This window comes from Talpa occidentalis, unplaced genomic scaffold, assembly GCF_014898055.3.
Source record: "Talpa occidentalis isolate TD23 unplaced genomic scaffold, MPIMG_talOcc4v2.1 talOcc4.8, whole genome shotgun sequence".
NCBI lineage: Eukaryota > Metazoa > Chordata > Mammalia > Eulipotyphla > Talpidae > Talpa > Talpa occidentalis.
In genome coordinates this window covers 92,239,401-92,263,039 of record NW_023605194.1, presented here as the reverse complement: position 1 = coordinate 92,263,039, position 23,639 = coordinate 92,239,401, and the positions used below count along the sequence as shown (strand labels likewise).

The 23,639-nt window shown below is 36.6% G+C and overlaps 1 protein-coding gene across 1 annotated transcript in view; it reads right to left on the bottom strand.

Moving 5' to 3' along the window:
* Nucleotides 1–23,639, bottom strand: part of USH2A (usherin) — a 635,462-nt gene that overhangs the window by 574,143 nt on the left and 37,680 nt on the right. Inside the window, 1 exon segment of the mRNA XM_037497740.2 lies at nt 18,187–18,319. Coding sequence (XP_037353637.1) covers nt 18,187–18,319 — 133 coding nt within the window.

Here is a 23,639-nt window from a genome sequence, read left to right as displayed (position 1 = left end):
TATATTTTACATCATTGTTCATTTTTAAACAATGTTTGTTTTCAAGGCCCATAGAATTTCCACCTTTGAAATACTTTCTGTGGGAAACTTTCTAGGGTCCAACAGGAGCCTATGAGCTCTGGCTGCACATGCACTTCTCATTCTGCACTAAAAATAAAATTTATTTTTGTATTTTTCTTATTAAACATAGGTGTCTAAAAATTAGACATCCCTGGTAAGACATAAAAATAGTATTAATTGGCTTTACTTATTGTTCTACACTTAACTTGTAGCTGGGTTCCTAGTATATGGTAAATTGTTTGAAAATATTTAATAATGAAGGAGGGAATGGAGGGGAGCAGGGAGGGAAAGAGATATTTTATCTTTAGTGAAGAGTTTTATATATTGATTTCATAGTTTGCCACTTTACTGTACTGATTTATTGCTTCTAATAGATGAAAAATGTTCCCTATAAGAAATGGAAAACATCACGTGAAGGTATTCATACAGCACACAAGTCATGTGACAACTGGGGCACAGACTGTAATGATACAGCTGCAAATTAACCAAGGGTTGACAACAACCCCTGGAAATGAATTAGAGGGAAGGAGAGGTTTTCCACTACCGTTTTCAAAGAGAACATTGCCCTGCTGACACTTTGATTTTGCAATTCTCACCTCCAAAAATGTGAGTCATTACATTCCTGTTATTATAAGCCACCATTTTTTGAGTACTTTTATCATGAAGACCCAGGAAACAAACGTGGTCATCTTGTCATATTTTTGTTAAGATGAGTTATCAAAGAGAAAAAAATATTTTACAATCTGTAATTCATGCTATCAAATTTGTGGTCTCAGTATAAAAAGCTGTCTAAAATAGCTTAGCTAGAAACTCAAGGGACATGTTTTATCTCAAAGAACCCACAAAATACAGATCACAGCAAACATGGGGAATAAGTTCCCCCATTACTGAAAAGTAAGACAATCCTATTTGGTACAATTAGGGAGATTAGTTTATTTTATTTAGTCTGGAAATTCTATTAGTGCTACTAATTTATATAGAAAAAAGGACTTTGCTCATTCCTAGTTTCAAAAAGTAATTACCAAATAATCCAAAGAGGAACATTCTATTTTCAAATAGTGAGGGAAACCTGTTACCACTTATAATTTTGAAAGACCTATCATAGCTGATAGTAAAAATGATTAGCACTGTGATTTTACATAAAGAATGATCCATGACCTTGAACTGTCAGGGGATCTTCATTCTTTTCTATATTCACTTATCCAACAAATATTTATGAGTAGTCTGTTACATGCTAGGCACCTTTATGGTTTCCAGGGATCTATCAGTTAACAAAAGAGGCACAAAAAAGAACACCAACAAACAACAATAACAGCACAAGTTGCTTCTGTGGATCTTGCAATTAAGTCATTAGAGGACCATAATAAATGAGTAGTCTATATAGTATATTAGAACATGATGGATGCTGTGAAAAATGGAAAATTATAGCAGGGTGGAGTGTGGACCTGGACTTTAATTTGTATGGCATGCTCAAGAGAGGTCTCACTGAGAATATGGCATTGGCAGAGGAAAGAATGAATCATGCATCTGTCTAGGGACAAAATATCCCAGACAGGAGTCAATGAATGCACAGAACCCTGGGAAGCATGCTCGGCATATTAGAGAAAATGCGAGAAGAGAACATCCAGAAGCACAATAAGAGGGAGAGGTGTTTTGCGAAGATTAGGTCAAATAAGATCTCACTGGAGTAGAGGGTTAAAATATTAAGTCTTGGTAGCCTGTTGTAAAGACCTTAGTTTTTATTCTGAGTGATATAGGAAGTCATTGGAGGGTTTTGTATAGAGGAGAGACATGACCTCAGGTTTATTCACAAGTACTGAGAATAGAATTGGCAGACAAGGGCAGAAGGAGTGAGGCCAGCTAAGAGGCTACTATGGTCATCCAGGTAAAAGGTGGTGGTGGTGGTGGTGGTCAGGCCGGGATGAAGATGCAGTGGTGTGCATTTCTTTGCTGATAAATTTGAATTCACTTCTATATTTTAATAATAAAGGGAAGCTCTCCTTCAGAGAGATAATGAAATCTATCTTATCACCTATAAAATAAAGGGGATGGGTTTTATAACCTTTAAAAACCATTTTAGCTTTAAATTGTAGAGTCTGAACATGGAACGATCACATCCTCTACTACAGAATTCACACTTGAAAGAATTTTTCTTAAGTTAGCAAAAGTTCTCCAAAGACCTAGAGTTAATGTCCATTCTAAATAATAGAACTGTAATTTTGATTTGGGGGGAGAATATCATAAAAAAATTTAAAGGACACAGTCATCAGGATGCATTTTGCTCAAGTCTTTGCTAGTTTCTAATATTTAACAACAGATATTCATTAGAATATACACTTCATAAAGAGATTCTGCTCTGAAAAAATATTCATATGGCAAAGATAAATCTAAATTATATAGGCTGATCAAGGACATAGACATGACTCATATTAAAGAGACCTCATGGTTGTCTACTCAGAAAACAGGCAATGACTGGAAGGAAGCAATATAGCCACATTACAACTGGTAGCACAAAAGATTTAATTAAGTGAACAAACTGTGAGTAAATAATATATGTCAGAATAAAACACATTTTCCCCTATTAATGGATTAAAAAGTTTGTCTACTTGGAAAATCTACACAAAAACTATTCAAAGTAATAAGTGAATTTAGCAACTTTATATGACACATATTCAACACATAAAAATCAATTCAATATCCATATACTAGCAATGAAAAATTGGAAATGAAATTTTTTAAAGTACCATTTGATGAAAACCATTAATCTACACACCCAAGATCAATAAACTACAAGAAGAAGAAATCAGCAATCAATACCCAAGCATATGATAATCTAACTATTGAAAAACAAAGAGAAAATCATAAAAACAGCAACAGAGAAATGACCCGTCTCATATGTGGAATCTTCAATAAGTTCAACAACAGATTTCTTATCAGAAACCATGGAGGACAGAAGACAGTGGGATGACATATCTAAAGTATAGAAAGAAAAACAGACTGTCAACAAAAACTCTCCCCAGCAAAATTATCATTCAAATATGAAAGACAAATTAAGGCAATCCAAGATAAACAAAAACTGAGATAATTTATGTGAACTGGACCAGCTTTATAAGAAATATGAAAGCAAGCAGTTAGGCTGAAATAAAAAGACACTAGACAAAAATTCTAATCCATATGAAGAACAGTTTTAAAAGCAGCTACATATGTAAAAATAAAAGATAATACAAAAATGTTATTTTCAATTCTTTTTTTCTCTTGATTTTAAAAACAACTTCATAAAGCAAGAAATTATATATCCAGGTTGATGGGCATCTGATATATAACACCATATTCTGTATGGCAATAAAAGGGGGAGGGAAATAGTTATATGAAGACACAAAGTTTTTATGATTTTGATTTTCACAATGAAATTAGAGATTGAGTGTCAGGATAAGGAGTAAAGAAAGTGTAGTGTGTGTTCTAATTCAGGGACACTGAACGGGTAAGAGAAACATGGAATGATTATAGTCATCCTAGGGGCACATGTGAGGTTTGTGGTTATAAGTGCAAGGTAAGACCAGTCATCCTAATGGGGCTTATTTAACCAGCACTGTGGCTTAGTCAAGATGATACTAGCAAGTGAGAAAAAATGCATGGAGTCAAGACACATTCACAAAATGTAATTTTAATATTTGCCCATGAAATTTAACACGAATAAGAACAGAGGAGCCAAAAGACATCAAGGGAATAAGGAAGAATGAAAAGTAGTTTAGATCAATTAACTGAAGATCCCAGAGGGACTGAAAGATTAGTGGATTCGGGGTATCAGCTGATACAAGCTGATGATACAAGCACATATCTGACAGAAAAAAGGAATACAAGAAATTTATATACTATGCAAAGCAATGCAAAAACTGGTTCTGGACAGACAGAACTATTAGGAGACTGAGATAAAGAGTTAAGGTGTGGCTCAGCATAATTCACGTAATTACTACTGAGGCAGAATCTGACCACTAGATTTGTAACCAGAAGAGTGAAGAATCCTTAGCATGTTTCAGTTTTAAACATTGTCAGTGAATAGATTCTAGACAAACCGAACAAAAAGGGTAAAAGTTAAAAAGAGGTAAAGGTAGGGCTCACAATAGTCAAAATTCTCTAGGAGAAAATTACAAGAGGTTAACTTATAGTTATAAATAAGTATAAATAAGATGTGAGATCACATTCAGTGTACTAACATCAATGCCATTAAAGTCCTAGATGAAAAGAAGAAAACGGAACAGAAAAAGAAGATAATCACTAAGAGATATATATCAAGAACTTCTAAATACTCAATACTCAAATTCTGCCAAATAGTCCTTTAGACCAAGTAATAGTTACCTTCTTTGCCCAGAGAACAAGAGACCAGCCACAGCTGAAAAACCCTAGAGGCTGCAGAATTCAAATACATGACAGGTCAAAGAAAGAAAGGGGCACATACCAGACATTACATAATAATTGAATTCTCACTTCTGAACAAGATGCAGAAAGTTTCAAGAGACCATCAGTTTGCTATTGACTCAACCAAAATAAGACAAATAAAATCAAAAATCATTTTAACCACTAGAAAATAGAGAATACAGGAATCTAAATGAGTTTAGTTCTGGAAAGTGACAAGCCTTTCATAGAAGAGATGAGACCTAGGGCTGCTCTCCTCCCTGACAGAGGTGAGAGGTGGAAGAAACAGTATAAGGGGTGTGAAGAGGAAGCAGGCACATGAGGGCTGCAAGGACAGATTAGAATTCTAGACAGTCCCAACGACATGGTGAATCTGCACCCATTTGGATTCTGTCCATAAACATCTGAAACTAGTAGTGTAATATATGATATTAACTGTAATATAGCCTACATCCTGGTCAAATTCAATGTGATATTGTTCTTCACCAACTATTCTCCCTCCCCCTTCATGCCTCCCTCTCACTGCCTGATAGAACCAATAGAGCATTTTTTCTCTAGAGGTAAATATGACTATTGTCTCTTCCATTCATATAAAAATCTCACAATGGAAACATTTAAGACACAGAAAGCATAAAAATGAAGCTCATCAGAAAGAGAGGAAACAATACACAGCATTACAGACATGGCCCAGATGTCAGAATTGCCCAATAGGGATTTGAAAACATTATGGAAAATATCTTAAAAGATCTTAGAAGTTCTAGTATAAATGGTGACAATATGGGAAAGAATTTGAGCAGAACAATAGAATTTACAATAGAATCTACAAAAAAGTAGCCAAGTGGAAATGCTGGAAATGACCAGTACCATACATAAAACGTGGAAATTTCAACACTCAATTTACGGCAGCCTAGATACAAAAAATAAAATGGTCATGAGTTTCAAGACAAGTCAACAGAAAATATCCAAAGAAAAACACAAAGGAAAAAAGTGTAAGGAATACAAAAACAAACACAAAATAATAAGTATAGGGCCTCCCCGGTGGCGCAGCGGTTGAGCGCTGGGTTGCAAAGCTGCCTGCAGCCTCTGCAGCACCGGTTCGATCCCCGGCTGCTCCCCGGCCACCGGAGGAGGGTCCCACATGGCGCGCAGACCTCTCCTGCCGCCCGCTGCTCCCCTCAGCAGTGTACTTCGGTCCTTCTGCCTGTTCTGCTCCCCGCTCTGGCTCTGGTGAATTCTCTCGCCCTCCCGTGCTTCTGACTGTACCCAGTGCTTGTATAAATAAATAAACAAATCTTAAAAAAAAAAAAAAAAATTAAAAAAAAAATAATAAGTATAAATAAGATGTGAGATCACATTCAGTGTACTAACATCAATGCCATTAAAGTCCTAGATGAAAAGAAGAAAACGGAACAGAAAAAGAAGATAATCAATAAGAGATATATATCAAGAACTTCTAAAGATGGAGCTTCCATATGATCCAGCAAGTCCACTCCTAGGTATTTACCCAAAGACACAAAAATATTAATTCAAAAGGGCACCTGCACCCCTATGTTTATAGCAGCACTATCTACAATAGCTAAGCTATGGAAACAACCCAAATGCCCAAAAACAGATGACTGTATCCAGAAGATGTGATATAGGGCCTACCATGGTGGCGCAGTGGTTGAGCGGTGGGTTGCGAGGCTGCCCACAGCCTCTGCAGCGCCAGTTCGATCCCCCGGCACTGGCGAAGGTCCCACAAAAAAAAAGATGTGGTATACATACACAATGGAATATTACTCAGCATCAGCATTCAAAAAATATAAACACATGCAATTTGAAGCAACATGGAGCTGGAAGGGATCATGCTCAGCGAAATAAGCCAAAAAGAAAAGAAAAATACCAGAAAGTCTCGCTCACAGCAGGAATTTAGAAAACCTAACTAAGGGCCCAGGAAAAAGACTAATTACAATAAAGTAAAAATAAAAATTAAAAAAAAATAAAGTTAAACCAGAGCAGCCTTTAAAATTTCAGAAAAAATCAAAGTCAACAAACAATTATAAACCAGAGACACACTGGGAGGGGAATGGGGAAGGGATTAGTGTCAAAATAAGGGGGTTGGGGATTGTATGGGGAATATAACCAAGATAAAAATGCATACATTGGGCCTTCTGGATGGCGCAGTGGTTGAGCGCTGCGTTGCGAAGCTGCGCACAGCCTCTGCAGCGCCGGTTCGATCCCCGGCTGCTCCCCGGCCACCGGAGGAGTGTCCCACATGGCACGCAGACCTCTCCTGCCGCCCGCTGCTCCCCTCAGCAGTGTACTTCGGTCCTTCTGCCTGCTCTGCTCCCTGCTCTGGCTCTGGTGAATTCTCTCACCCTCCCGCGCTTCTGACTGTACCCAGTGCTCGTATAAATAAATAAATAAATAAATAAATCTTAAAAAAGAAAAAAAGAAAATGCATACATTGTGCAAAAATGAAAAATGATATAAAATATATAAAATAAAATAAATTTTAAAAAAAGTAATGGCAACAGCAGCTTACATATCCAGGGTTTTGAGCAAACCTCAGCCAAGACAAACAATGAAAATTGCCTAAAAATAATAACAATACAAAACACAACAAAACAAAACAAAAACAAATGGGCATTTATAAACCAGAGACATACTGGAGGGGAGGAGAAGGGAGAGGGATCAGAGGGAGGGAGGGAGAAGCACAGGGGACTGAGGTGATGGTGCACGAGTGCACTGGTGAAGGAAACTCTATGGAGACTACAAAAAAGCAAACATTGTTTAAAAATGAACAATCATGTAAAATAAATATAAATTTAAAAAAAGAAAATTAAGAAACCTGCCTAATCCAGGTAGCCAAATACTTCACATCAAAATTTATGGTTGACTTCTCACCAGAGACAATGAAGCCAAGTAGATGACAAAACAAAAATCTTTAAAACGCTGGGGTGGGTGAGGGAGGGGATTATCAATGTAGAGTGTACATCCAGTGGAATTTATCCTTCAAATGCAAAGATGCAGATATTTTTACAAATACTGAGATTTTTGTTTCCCCCCAACTGAACTATGAGCAACGAAAAAGGAATTTCTTCAGACTGAGAAACATCAGCAGGTAGGATGCACAATTTGTGGGAAACAGTGAAGAGTTAATCTATAAATAGAGTGAGAAATCATTTCCTGCAATGTAACTACACAAAATGTGGCATTTTAAAACATCTAGTATGTTACTGTTCCAAACTGAAATTTTTCTCCTTGCCATAGGAAACATTTGATTTTCACCCAAAATTTAAATAGTCCATGACCACTATTTCAAAATACTTAAGTTTCACAAATTTAATAAACTTAATATCTAAATTAATAAGACAGCAACACTATGAACATGAATTAAATATGCATCATTTATAAATTTTACAATTGCCTTGAAAAATATTTATTCTAAAACAAATTAGGACATTAGATTGAAAACTTGCATTATTTATTAAATTCTCTTGGCCCTTAAAAAGGACAGTTGGGATTCAACCCAAATCTCTCTGATCAGTGCCTTGCTTCTATGCCCTAATGATTACATAGTAACAATTGGTATGTAAAATGAGCTAAATGTTCAGTGCAGATTTGCATTTTCTCAATATAGATTAAGCTTATATTACATTGTCAGGAAAGTCATGATATATTTTTTCTTTGAATAACATAGAAAAAAAGTCATGACTTTTCCAAGAACCCAATAGAATATACTATAATCTTGCTTCTTTCATTTAATAACATATTATAAACCTGTTGCATGTCTATACAAATAGACACCCCCCCACACCTCTGGCCTGTGCCCCAGTTCTTGCATGCATAAATGAATAAATCTTTTAAAAAAAACAAATAGACACATTTCATTTCTTTTAATGGCATAACTATTCCATTACAGGTATGGATTATAATTTACTTAATCAGTTCCCTTTTGGAGTTTTTACTGGTTCTAATTATTTGCTACTTTAAGTAATTCCACAATGAGCAGTTTCGAGTACATATTTAAGGTCTTGACTAATTATATTCTTCAGATAATGTCCTATAAATAGAATTCTTAGATTAAATAGCTTTCACATTTTTACTTTTCATAGTTTTCCAGGTTATCCCAAGCTCCTTACAATGTTACTGTCTCTTTTATAATTCTTGACAAACAAAGCACAAAATGATAAGCAGTGTATGAATTTTAAATTTTTCAGTTTATTAGTCAGATGTTTGTTTTCTTTTAGTATTTCTGGTTGTGCTGTCATCCTAAAAAATCTTCAGTGTGCCAGATTGGAGAAACATTTGCCTTCATTTCCCTCCATAACCTCATGATTACATGTTTTATAATTAAATTTGAATTTATCTGAAGTTTTTCTTTAGTATGCTTGTAAGGTATACATGTATCTTATATTTTTTATAACATAGTTGGACAGTTGTGTTGATAGAATTGCTAGATATCCCTTGTGCAATAATCTAAAATACCAACTTTATCTTTAATTAAATTCTATATCTATCTAAGTCCTATACTCTTCATTCCACTTACCTGTCTTAATTCATAATTTCTTTTTTCAATTCCATATTTATGCTGTTGATTCCCAAACTTACATCTCCAGCCCAGATTTCACTCTAGACAGATTTGCAACTGCCTAATTAACACCTTTCTTGCACATATAATAGATAGTTCACAATTAGCATGCCCCATATAAATGGGATTCCTGGACTTTCCCCACTCTATCAGAGTCAATTCCCAAAATCTTTGACTCTTCTTGCTCACTCATGGGCCACATTTAATCACCTTTCTAACAGCTTGTGAGTCAGAACACTTCTTCATTGCTCTAAATCTCATTCATACCATCAACTCTCATCTAGATTATTGCAAAAGTATGACCTCTTCATTATCATTTCAACAGGGACACTTTGAAGAGCAAGGTTTGGAGGGGGCATGCAATCATGGCTATATTGAGAAACAGTGCCCAAAATTATTCTGGGAAAACAGGAGGAGTGGACACTATTTTTTCTTTCTCCCACCATCCCTTGTACCTCTTTGACCCTTCCTCCCTCCCTCTCCCACTTAACCTCAGAAATCTTACATCTTACTACTAAGTAGTACTAGTACTAACTACTTAGTACTATCTACTTCTACTTAGTAGTACTACTTAGTACTACTAGTGTTTTATAAGTATTTTGCTTTGTAAAATCCTCCACTCTATGTCTAGTATTTGTCTATGTTGTTCTCACTTGCTTTACTACACATAATTCCCTCGAGCTCCTTCTCTTTTGCTATAAATAGCATCGTTTTGTCCTTCTTTATGGCTGACTAATACTCCATTGTGGGTATAGAACTCATTCTCCTGATCCAGTCTTCCATCAGTGGACACTTAGGTCATTTCCATGCCCTAAGTATTGTAAACATTATAATGACCACTGTAGAGCATATCAATTTTTGAGTTGATGGCTTCATATTCCTTGGGTAGATGCCCAAGGGTAGGTTTGCTGAGCCAAATAGTATTTCAATTTGTGGTTTTTTAAGGTAAATCCACATTGTTTTCCAAAATGTTTGTATCAGTATGTACTCCCACCACCAACATAATAGGATTCATTTTTCTCTGCATCCTCTCCAGTACTTGTTCTTGGGCATTTTTTAATATCTGCCATTCTCATGGGTGTGAGATAATATCTTACTGTGGTTTTAACTTCCATCTCTTATTAAAAGTGATGAACATTTTTCCATGGATCTATTGACCTTCTGTATATACTTTGGTGAATTTTCTGTTCAGCTCTACTGGACCACCCATTAATTCAGTTTTTTTTAATTGTTAAATTATATGTCATTTTTATATATCTTGGAAATCAATCACCTGTCAGTTGTGTAATGTATAAAAATTTTCTCCTATTCAATGGAATGTCTTTCTGTGTTTTAACTTATTATCTGTACTCACTTGTTTTCTTTCACTGATTAACATATTTTTAATCTGAGATAATTCCAATTGTTTATTAATTCAATTTCTATACTTTTCTATTTCTTTGTACCTAATTTCCCAAAAAATTATCTCAGAAAAATGTTAGGATAATCTCATTTGAACTAAAAGGAAAATGAGCTTTCTTTATCTAAGAGCAGAAATGTTAGCCCACGGGGCAGAAATAAAAATTAAGATTAGCATTTCACCTCCAGAATAAGCACTTGAATTTAAAAAGGAAAATTGAATATTTACATGATTATTACTTTCTTCCCATGAACTCATCTTTATGAACACAAAACAAATGTTTATTGACCCTTAATTACCATTCACCTCTTAAATTACTAGGCATTTTTTTTTGCATAAACTATAAATTCCCACCTTTAAAGGGAAAGTAGAACCCTACTGATGAAAGACTTGAGAAGCAGCTCTGGTAAGTTTGATTCACATGATTCCGGCTTTGCAGTTTTAGATTTGGAGGACTGTCCTTTTTATTACCCCATGACATGAGATGCTCTTCTTACCTACCTGTCTCGATCACATCCCCTCTACCTTTTATGCCAGCTGGAAGCATTAAACAAACTGACACCTAGGAGAAGATGCTCTAAAAATAGCTGATACACATTGGTTGGGATGGATGGTCTAGGTGTTTCTATTTGTACTTTTAAAGATCTATTTATTTATACAAGAACTGGGGTATAGGTCAGAGGCGCATGGGAGGGTGAGAGAATTCACCAGAGACAGAGCAGGGAGCAGAACAGGCAGAACGACCCAAAACACCACTAAGGGGAGCAGCAGGTGAGACAGGAGAGGTCTCACCTGCCATGTGGGTTTCTCCCTGGCCAGTCGGGAATCGGACCCACACTGCAGAGGCTGAGGCTACAGCTTCACAGCACAGCACTCAACCCACTGCGCCACCAGGGAGGCCCTATTTGTACATTTTAAAATCAGTCTAATTGAATCAGATCACCTCAGTAATGTATATGGTTTACATGCATACATGTCCCCTTAATATGTAGACAGGGCTCAGTGAAATGCATTGATTTGGCCCATTAATTTCCTAGGGGAGGCAACAATAGGGCCTACACAAAACAAAGTGCCAGGGGCAATATATTTTTTCTGGAAACTTCTGCCAGTTAGAGGAGAAGACTCAAAGAAAAAACTCTATAACAGCCAACACTCATGTGAAAAGTTGTTGCTTCCTGATAGAGAAACAAGGAGCCAACTTAAGCCTAACCAAAGAAAGAAAAGATGTCTCGCTCTCCTGTAGGCCTTCCACTGGTCGCTCATGTTTGAGGCAGTGTCTGTTCCAAAGCAGAGACAGCCGGCAGGGCACTGCATGAGGGCACCTTTAATTCCCCCACAGTAATCTCTGCACAATTACCTCTCCTGAATGAAACCATCTTGGATGTGGACAAAAGTATGGAGGACAGTGACTTAATTTTTTGATTAAAAAAGGAGCAATCGAGAGAAAGAAAATGATTTATAATAAGTCCATGGGAACATTCTGTACCTATCTCTTTTCTGATTAGAGAGGTGGCATGGATCCTGGCTCATTAGGCAGAAGTAATGAGCCAGTCTATATGCCATCTCTAATTAGAGAAAAGATACAGTAGGTACAACTGTACCTATAAATTAATAATATAAAGATAAAAAAGTATTTAAAAAATATGCTTTTTCTTCCGAGCTCAATGTCCAGAATATAAGAAAAAAAATTTACTAATAACTAAGTAACATTTGAAATACTCTTTTCCAATGATATGTTTTTTAATCAGTAGTTAATTATATTTTTTAGTTTTAAAATGAGTATCATCTTCAGTCCATGTTGTCTTTTTGAAGCATTAATTCAACATTGACTGTGCTGAAGTAGTGTAGAAGCAAGTCATTCAATCCCACAGTGCATTGTGGACAAATTTATGGCACTATTGAATACTTTGAGCAACATTTGGGGCAATAAAACACTTCTAGAAGTACTAATGGGTATTAAATATTGAAATAAGTCTTGCAAGATTTAATGTGTTATTAAAAAATTCTGCATGCATAGTGCTTTATAAAATTCTTCAATATACTAATTACTTAAACCAAGTTTCTAAGTATATAAGATCCTTAAAAATATTACTTCTTCAGAAAAGCTAGTTTGATCTAAGAGCATTTACAATTTAAAGCAATAGTCTTTATAGACATTTTATCTTTTGATATTTGAACAATTTCATTGAAAGATAGTTATCCCTGCTTCTCAATAAAAAAGTAAATACTCAGTATCTGTCACTTATTAAGCAATTACCATAGGACAAGCAATATATTCTACATACATATTATTTCAATAGCTCTTATAATATTCCTGTGAATTATTTACTAATACAACATTTGATGGAATAGAAACCTGAAACATAAAGAGGACATTTATTTTGAGCAAAGATGAACAACTGGATTGTAATCAATCTTAACATTCATTTTTAACATTCATTTGACACCAGAATTTGAAAACTTGACTATAGTGTTCTAGAATTTTTTTAATCAAGGTAATGTTAGTTAATAACCTGCATGTTTTAGAAGTACAGATTTATACTTTTTCAGGTACATATTACCACAACATGCCCACCATCCCAGTACCAATAACCTTCCACCACAGTGTACTGCCACCTCCTCCCACCTTTGCTGCCACACGTTTTGATAATATCAGTTACACAGTCAGAACCTGAATGTTTCTTTTGACGTGGTTTTGAATGTTCTATACTTTTTCCTTTACATGAGTGAAATCTTCATGAGTGAAATCCAGTATTTGTCTTTCTCCTTCTTATTCTGATTATCATAATCCCCTCCAGTTCCATCTATGTTCTCGCAAATGGCAAAATATTATCTTTGCTATGACTGAATAGTATTCCATTACATACAATCAACTTTCCTTGGGCACATAGTTTCCAAACCTTGGCTATTATAAAGAGTGCAGGATTGAACATAGGAGTGCATGTGATCTTTCCAAATTATCATTTTTATTTTCTTCAGAGAGATACCTGGGGTGGAATTACTGAATTATATGATAGATCTATTTTTAATTTTTTTGAGGAACATCCATGCTGTTTTTCCATAGAGGCAGCACCAGTTTATTCCCACCAACAGTGTATGAGGGTCCCCTTTTTTCCACATCCTATACTCATTTCTGGTCTTCTTGATATAGGCCATTCTCAAGGTGAGAGGTGATACCTCCTTTTGATTTGTGTTTTCCGAGTAAGGCAAGATGAACATTTTTTCATGTTCCTGTTGGTCATTTGAATGCCTTTTATGGAGAAGTGTTTATTTGGATCTTCTGCCCATTTGATAATGGGCTATTGGTTTTGTTGTTGTTGAGTTGTATGAGCTTTTTTCTAATTTTTAATTTTTTTAAGACTTTTTTTTTAAAGATTTATCTATCCATCTATACAAGCACTGGGAACAGTCAGAAGCGCAGGAGGGTGAGAGAATTCACCAGAGCCAGAGCGGGGAACAGAACAGGCAGACTGATGAAATACACCGCTGAGGGGAGCAGCGGGCAGCATGGGAGATCTGCGCGCCATCTGGGATCGTCGCCCTGGTGGCCAGGGACCGAACTGGAGCTGTGGAGGCTGCAGGCAGCTTCACAACCCAGCGCTCAACCACTACGCCACCAGGGAGACCCTAATTTTTAATTTTTTAGATATATTTTACAACATTGTTCATTTTTAAACAATGTTTGCTTCTTCCCCACCTCAGGTGTAGTCCACACAGGATTTCCTTCACCAATGCACCCGTGCACCATCACCACAGTACCCTGTGCTCCTCCCTCCCTCCCTCTGAGCTCTTCATAAATCTTGGATACTAACTCTTGTCAGATGCATGATGTGTCAATTGTTTTCTCCCATTCAGAAGGACATGTTTTCATTTTCACAGTGGTTTCTTCTGCTGTGCAGATGCTTCTTAGTTTGATAGAGTCCTGTTTGTTTACTTGCCTTTTGCCATTTTTTTTTCCTTTTGTTTCCTTTGCCATTAGAATTGAGTGCCCAAAGACAGCACTGAGGTCAATGACATGGAGTATGTTGTTTATGTTTTTGTCTATGTACTTTATGGTTTTAAGTCTTATATCCAAGTCTTTAATCCACTTTGAATTAATTTTTGCCTCCAGTCTGAGACTATGGTCTAATTTCATTCTTTTGAAAGTTTTCCCAACACCATTTGTTGAAGAGACATTCCTTTCTCTAGTGTATGCTCTTGGGTCTTTGTTTTTCTTTTTTTAAATATTTATTATTTATTATTTATTTATTCATACAAGCACTGGGTATAGTCAGAAGCAGAGGGTGAGAGAATTCACCAGAGCCAGAGCAGGGAGCAGAACAGGCAGAAGGACCGAAGTACGCTGCTGAGGGGAGCAGCGGGTGGCAGGAGAGGTCTGTGCACCATGTGGGACCCTCAACCTGGTGGCCAGGGATCAAACTGGCGCTGCAGAGGCTGCGGGCAGCTTCGCAACCCAGCACTCAACCGCTGCGCCACCAGGGAGGCCCCGGGTCCTTGTTTTAATTACCAGTCCGTATATGTGTGTTTTTATTTGTGGGCTTTCAGTTCTCGTCCACTGGTCAGTGTGTCTATTTTAATTTTTATACCATAATGTTTGGTCAAAGTTTAGGATAATATCCTCATGATATCAGAATTTGCAGGTGTCCTTAAAAGGACATAAAAATTACCAAAGCACAAAAGAAAACTAGTAAGTTCAACTTAATTAAGAACATCTGTTGATCAAAACATACCATTAAGAGGATGAAAATATAAGCCACAGACTAGAAGGTGATATATGAAATTTGCCTGTCAAAAAAGTCATTCAATATTTTGAAGAGTTCCATAAATAAGAAAAAGACAGGGCCTCCCTGGTGGCGCAAGGAGTTAAGCACCGCACTATGAAGCAATCCGCAGCCTCTGCAGCATGAGTTCAATCCCCAGCCAGCCAGGGAGCAACCCACATGGTGCAGCAGACCTCTTCTGTCTCGCCTGCTGCTCCCCTCAGCAGTGTATTTCAGTCAGTCTGCCTGTTTTATTCTCCACTCTGTCTTTGGTAAATCCTCTTACTGCCCCCCCCCTTCATCTCTGGCCTGTACCCCAGCTCTTGTATGCATAAATAAATCTTTAAAAAAAAAAGACAAACTATTCAATTTATAAATTGGCAAAAAATCTTACATAGGCACTTCACAAAGGCACATATCCACATGACCAATAAGTACATTAAAAGATTCTCAGTAATACCAATCTCAAGGAAATGCAACACATATTCACTAAAATGACAAAATAACACACGGCAATACTGAATGTTAGTACTTCACAAATATCACTGGTTGAAAGACCCACTTTGAAAAACCATTGAAAAGTATTTTCTAAAGTTAAAGATATAGCCACATACACTATATCTAAATCTCACAGGCAGAGATTAGCAAAAGGATCAGATCCAAGAGCACCTCCTGCATGTTTTAATTTTCAAGTGAAAGTTCAAAGGCAACATTAATCTATAGTTTCAGAAGTACTTATTGACACCCTCTGTGTTTCCCATTAGAGTTGGTATCCACTAGTGACGTATGAGATATTGGAAATATTCTATAGCTTTTCCTGGATGATAGTTACCTAGGTATATACATAGATTAAAAACTCATCAGCTGTACTCAATACTTATGCATTATGTTGCGTGCATGTTTTGTCTTCAATAAAAATTTTAAATCAAAATTTTAAGTTCATATAGAGCAAAGTCATCAAGCCATCTTAAATCTGTACAATATAACAGTAACATTAATCCTTTTTACAAATAAATAAGATTCTAGAGCATAAATACAGATGCAACATGAGCAAGGCATTCACAAATGAAATGCAAGTGATCGAGACATATGGAAAGCTACTCTAACTCACTAACAGCCAAATAATTCTAAGGCAGCAGCAACCATATTTTTAAATAAGAGGAATGGCAAAAATAAAAATAATTAGATAATTTGTAAGGTCAGTATTTAAGGAAGCAAGGACTTGCCTATGTTTTTAAATAAGGTTGTAAATTTTCAGAACCCTTCTGTAGATAGTCTATTATTATGCATTTGGATAATCTTTCTAATATATATTAATATACAAAATGATCATATACTTCAACTGAGCTATTCAACTTCTGTGGATTTATGGTAAGGAAATTATTATAACAATATATAGTATTACATATCAGTATGGTTTATTATTATAAGACATAATTATTCATTCTCTCAGCAAATATTGAGCAACTACTATGGGCCAGAGGCTAGAACAGCAGTGATGCTTCTCATGACATTACTTCATTTGATCATCACTATGGAACTTTGATATAATCATCATCTTAAATTTAGGCTAATTACAATGTAGAAGAAAAAGTTGTTGTAGGTTACATAGCAAGTGAGGAAACAGGATTTGAATTCAGGCAGGTTGACACCAAAGTATAAATTCTTGAGGAACTGTGCAACCAGTTGTATATTTCATATATGTGTGTATGTATATATGTGTGTGTGTGTGTATACATACACACACATATATATGTATATATATGCATACCAGATAGGGAAATAGATAATACATACAGGAATATAGACATTAGTAAATGACTGCTAACAATATTGAAACATTTCTAATGTTTCAATCCATTGCAAAGACCTTGATTAAAAGTTCATGTTACAACTACACAATTGCTCACAAGGCAGCTATTTTAAATGAGAGGGTATGTTAACATGAAATGCTGTCTATAACATTTGGAGGAGAAGTATTCATTTTTAGAGGACTCAGAGGAAGGATAAGTATTACTTCACTTTTTGAATATAACTATATAACCATTTCTTTAGCTATATATACTAAAATTCTAGAATGGTATAAAAATATTAACTGTGTCTCTGAAGGTAAAAAACAGAAATTCTATTTAGAGAGTTTTGTATTGTTTAGCTCTTATGATGAACATTCACTGATATTTGAAAATAAATATCTATTTTACAATGTGGGAAATTGTGCTAGTTATTTCAGGATGAACTTACATTATCTTCTTAAACTATACGGGCCATTTTCATTGTTAGAGTTACAACATAGGATCACCATAAAATCAGTTCATCCCAAGTTGAATATTATTTCTCAGCTTCTGCCTGATACTTTATCCTCCTTTAACAATAGCCTTGACATTAACCTCCAAACCAGACAAAGAGAAAGAAAACATAGCTTGCCACATATTGTTCTGACTTGACAAATCAACCATAACACAGACGTTCTAGTTTTCAAGTTTCCCTGGTACAATGGGCTGAGTAGTGGCTAACAAAGGGTTACTTCTAATTGGAACCTGTGAGCTCTAATCTTATTTGATAAAAGGGACTTCGCTCATGTCAAAATCACAGCAGGACAGTTTGCTGGATTAGTGTGGGTTCCCCACCTAACCACAGTATTCTATAAGGGAAAAGGGGAGAAGACACAGAGGATAAGGCAACATGGGGAGGGAGGCAAAGTGTGGAGTTTAAGCAGTTAGAAGCCCCCAGAGAGGAATGGTACTGAGTCTTAGAGCCTCCTGAAGAAACCAAAAATGAGAGCCTATGAGGTAGACTTCTGGCACCAGAACACAGGAGGATAAACTTCCAATGGTATTAAGCTACCATCCCAGTTAATGCCAATTTTTTTCCAGCAAAACTAGTAAACAAATGCACCTAAATGTTTTAACATGTTAATTTTTTATGCACTTCTAGGAACAATGAAATTGGACAATAAACAATTCTATGAATTCGAATCTTACCATTTAAATTCTGTCCTATTTGCAAAGGACCAGAGGTCAAATCTGTAATTGGACCACTTAGAATTCTGGTATAAAAATCTGTGTTATCCTCTTCCAAACCATTGATGAAGAAACTGGTTTTTGTCTGATGCACCTGTAAGAAATTACCACCATTATTATTTTAACTGCATAGCCTTTTGTTTTATAACTACATTTGTTTTATAACTAACTACTCAGGTAGTCTCTACCTGAGTCTCCTCTTTCTCCAGTTGGCAAGGCTGAACACACTTTAATGGTTCGATGATATATCTATGTGTTTATATATCTAGATATATAACTAACCACTGTCATTTTATGCTGTGATAATATCTACCAGGGTATTCACAGGTATACATAACTCTGTGCCATACATTTATCATCTCTAACTGCCATGTCTTCAAATAAATTTTTTTAAGGATAGGTTGTTTCTTTAAATACTAGTGAAATTTGCTTAACCATATCTGCAAATAGATAGAAATTAATACAAAAATGAGAAATAGAAATTCTGAAATACTTCTTGCAAACTTTCACTTTCTTAGGTGTTAGTATTCAGTATTCAGTTGGCAATTGGCATCTGTATTTCCCCCAAACAGAATTACATAAAAATTTGCCAGTCACATTTCAGATGCATTAATTAGGCCACCTAGCAACTATATGCTGGAGGTTAGTAAACTTGCTGTAAACAGCCAGAGAATTTTTTTGTTTGAATTTACAAGCCCAATGATTTGATTTTGTAGTCCAAAAGAGGACATGTCACAGCTACTCAACATTGCTGCTGTTAACAGAACAGAACAGCAGCCAAAGCACCCACAGAAGATACTTATGTGAATGAGAATAGATGTGATCCAATAAAACTATTTATAAAAACAGGTGGCTAGATTAATTCCAAGGCTTGTAGTCAGAATGCTGGGTTGAACCCTAGAAAGTTACAGACTTTTTGTTTGTATGACATCATCTCTGAAGAGCTAATTCAAACTTTTATGTTGACTATTTCATCGGTGGAATTCAATCTTCACTGATTGTATTTCTGAATAAACTCATCAGCTGTTTTGATATCAACTTTGGTTTCTACAAATAGTTTCATTCAAGGGCTATTTAACTTAAGCATAAAAAGAATCATTTGTATCCTAATTAATAAAGGGGTTAAAATGGCAAACAAATGGCTCGGGTGAGGACAGGAGAAAGAGAATGAGAGAAAAAGTAAGTGTCGGGCCTCCCCGGTGGTGCAGCGGTTGAGCGCTGGGTTGCGAAGCTGCCCACGGCCGGTTCGATCCCTGGCTGCTCCCCGGCCACCGGAGGAGGGTCCCACATGGCGTGCAGACCTCTCCTGCCGCCCGCTGCTCCCCTCAGCAGTGTACTTCGGTCCTTCTGCCTGCTCTGCTCCCCGCTCTGGCTCTGGTGAATTCTCTCACCCTCCCGCACTTCTGACTGTACCCAGTGCATGTATAAACAAAACAAACAAACAAACCAGCAAACAAATAAATAAAGCATGCCTCTATAAAAAAAAAAAAAAAAAAGAAAAAGAAAAAGTAAGTGTCTTGCAGCTGAACAGATATTAACATTTGAGTATAATTATACATCAAACCATAGCACTCAACATGCTATTCTATCAAGAGGCCTCAAAAATTGATGAAAGTAACTATTTGTGAGTAACTGCCTTAAAAATCCCTTTCAGAAATCCCCTACTATCAAAAACAAAAAATTAAGTAAACCCTGGGATTTAACATAAAGACTAGGGAATAACAATTCTGCAAAAAAGTGACACATATGGCTTTTCTCCCTTCTAACCAAACTGCTTTCATTTAAACCTTGTTCTTTCTTGAATCCACTGAACTAGTGTTATAATTTATTTATTTATAAAACAAAGCTTTAACATAAAGACCTAAAAATCACCCCAATTCCTTATGGGTCAGGCGATACCTCTCTGCTGGGTAGTGGGCCTGCATGGTTGGGTTGGTTTTTTTTTTTTTTTTGCATTCCATTTTTTACAGCCTGTTACTGTCATTTGGTGTTTGACTGTTATCATTATAAAAGATACAGGCTTTTCTACTTTGTTATTTGTAGCATTATCTCATGTTTTACAACATCTTTGCGCAACATGCAGGCACATGAAATATAACTCGTGAAAAGTTCTCGATGGTATTAATGCATAAAAAAGAATGTGGTTCCATCTCTACTGTCTTTACCCAGCCAAAAGCTGATGAACAGCCAATTTTCCTTTATCACATTAGCACAGCCATGAGGGAAACACATTTGTTCTAGTCAGCTACACTAAAGATACTATTACCAATCTAACATATACATGTTTTATATCAGCAGTATTCTCAGAGCATGAGAGAGCCAACAATATATTAACACTAGCATGACAGTTTATTTAAGAAAAGAAAATTGTCTCTGTAGAGGGACAGAAGTTAGAAATGTATGGCGAAAGCTCAGTGTCACTGTTCTAATAAAGGTAATAATTCTTAGGCTTTCTTTATAGCAGGTAACACTCCTGTGACAGTTCTGTCATATCATTCAAATAAAAATGTTGTCTTTTACAAGTTTAAGTGCACCTTTATTTTGAGTCAGATAGAAAGCATGCTTTTGATTTTCTGTATTCACTGTATTATATCTGTAGTCAAGAGTTCAGGACCTTTTTTTCTTTTTTTATCAACTCATCACATATTTGCTTAGTAGGAGGATTTGGTGTCCCTGTAGTGAATTCCAGAAGGATGGTCTCACTTTGGTGGTACTTACAAAATGAATAATGATGACCCCCAGCCACTCTTTCCCTGGCCCCCTCCCCTATCAACCACCTTTCTATAAATAAGATGAAATCTTCTTCCATGTTCTGTGTCATGCTTTATATTCCAAGATTCTCTAAAACTACTTTGCAATTCTGGTCTGGGGCTCTATCACAATGAAACTGTGAAGATGAAGGGGGCTTTTTGCAATAGCTCATTCTGACGATCCCCTTGCCAGTTGTTTGGGGGAATAGGAATATATAGGATGGAATTTCTGATTTGTGAAAAGAAAGCCTTCTGCTAAAGTCAAGTGCCCACATAGCTCATCCTGCATCCCTGTGAGGGTTAGAAGCATTTGTACATGTTTATTGGTGTGTCTTAAAGGAAGGAATTGACAAAGACCAGAAGTTGTAGAAAAATTTAAATCCCCTCATTAGAGATCCAAAAACACTCAGGCAAGGGCAGAAAGGGAGCACATCACTTTCAAGCCTTCATTCTCTTGGGGTTTCATATTTTATTGTCACCATTTTTCAGGTCAAAGTTGTGTCCCCATAAGTCCAAGAGCAGAATGGATTTAAGAGGTATGGTAACATATAGGAAGAGGTATGAATCTGTGCCATTGTAGCACCTGATTAGAGTGGCATATGATTCAAAATTCCAGAAAGTTGCACAATAGTTGAGGCGCATACAAGGGGAAAACATAATGAAATCCACCTGCATTATACTATTTGGCCACAATCACCTGTTCCACCCCGATGCCAATCTTTCTTGCTATCCCTCTCCTGTTGGTCACCAACAACCAAGAGAAACTTCTGACTCAAACTGGAAAATAAACAGAGTAGCCTGCTGCTTTCCTCGAAGGAGAAATAGCTTTGCTATTACCTACAGTCTTCTAATTTAAATATACGTCAATAAAACATTAACCCTGTCCCCACCATGGCACATGTGAATGACAAAAATACAGCTAGGGTCCTTTGTCTCAAGGAAGTTGTGTGTGTGAAACAACAGAATAATTGCAATATACTAGAAAGTATTTGAATCACTGTAACTGATGCTGGTGGTTTTTGACTGCAGTCCTGACTTCTTATGCCATTAGTGAAGGATACTCTCTCTCAATGAATTGCTCTCAGAGGTTATGCCTTGGTTCCTTAATGGGGGTGTGAATATGTTTTTATAGATTTATTTTTGTTTATTTATGCATACAAGAGCTGGGATGTAGGCCAGAGGTGTGAGGGGCGAGAGGATCTACCAGAGACAGAGTGGGGAGCAAAACAGGTCTGTCTATGAAATACACTACTGAGGGCAGCAGTGGGCAAGACAGGAGAGGTCTGCTGTGCCATGAGGGTTAGCTCCCTGACCAGGGATCAAACTCATGCCACAGTGGCTGGCAATAGCTTGATAGCACTATGACTCTAACCCCTGCGCCATCAGCGAGGCTCTGAATGTGTTTTTAGACCAGCTCGGTAGCACTTGCCTTCCCAGAACCAACCTACAATTCCTCCGAAGAATATCAGTTACATTATCTTGATGGACCTCATCTTCAGGCAAAATATTTTATGCATTTTGAATACCACCTTCTTCATAGATTTAATACAAAGTGATTTGGCAACCTATGTTGAGTTCAAAATCACTCTCAAAAGATGCTAATGGGTGATACAAGTATAAAGAACATCATTTTGAAAGCTAAGAGATTAAGTAAGAAAATCTCTTCACATGAAACCAAAGGGAAAATTTTATGGAGGAAAAAAAAAAAGGAGTCTTGGACTTTCTGAAAGAGATATTGTCCTGAAATACAATTTCTATTTCTAGGTTACAGAAGGATTTGCATAAAAAATTCCACTATTCCAATTTGTGGTTTTTAAGCATAAGGAAGGAAATTTCTTCTGAAAATTCCATAAGGTTATTTACAATATCACAAATATTTGTAGACACGCACCTCAGGGCAGGCAGTGTGGCCCCCTGAGGCCACACTGGCCTAAACCTATGGTTCTGAGGGCTTTTCTCACTCATTCTATCCATCCTTATTTCTAACCAGTTACTAACAGCCACCTGGGGTCAACTGGTGGTGTCTCCTCACCATCTGATGATCACTCAATGCTGACTTTCATCTCCATATATTATTCAAGCTGTTTCACTGCTTTTAGTTTGCCTAAATTTGGGGGTATTTTCAAAGCCCACAGCAGAATTGTTATTATCACCCTTTAAAAACAATGAGACAGAATCAAGAAGAATCAAAAATGAAAACATTGCATCAGTCAAGGTCATGTAGAAGAAAGTTGACTGGTCCCAGAGCCTGTTTTAAGCAATTTTAATTGGCCAGTGACATACAGTTTCCATTGGGAAGTGACAACCATCTAGTTTATCAAACCCACTGAGTGTCCCTGCTGTGACTCTACCCAGGGATGATGAGTCACGTTGTGTGTGACTATCTCCCACAATAAGAAGGGTAAGAACTTTGCTAGCTGCCCGGCTCTAGGCTTGCCGACTTCTCAGACTGACCCTTTGCAGCATTATTATCCCAAAGTGAGGATCATGAGGCCTACTCCCTTATTCTGCTTCTGTAGACTCTGGAAACACTTTCCTCAAATGATTTTTACTATGATAAAGGACTGAACTGAAAACATCTCCTTATACCTTCATTTCCTAAATTCCTGCTCTAATCCCATTTCCACATGGGAGCTGACACAGAGGTAAAGAGATGCCATCCTT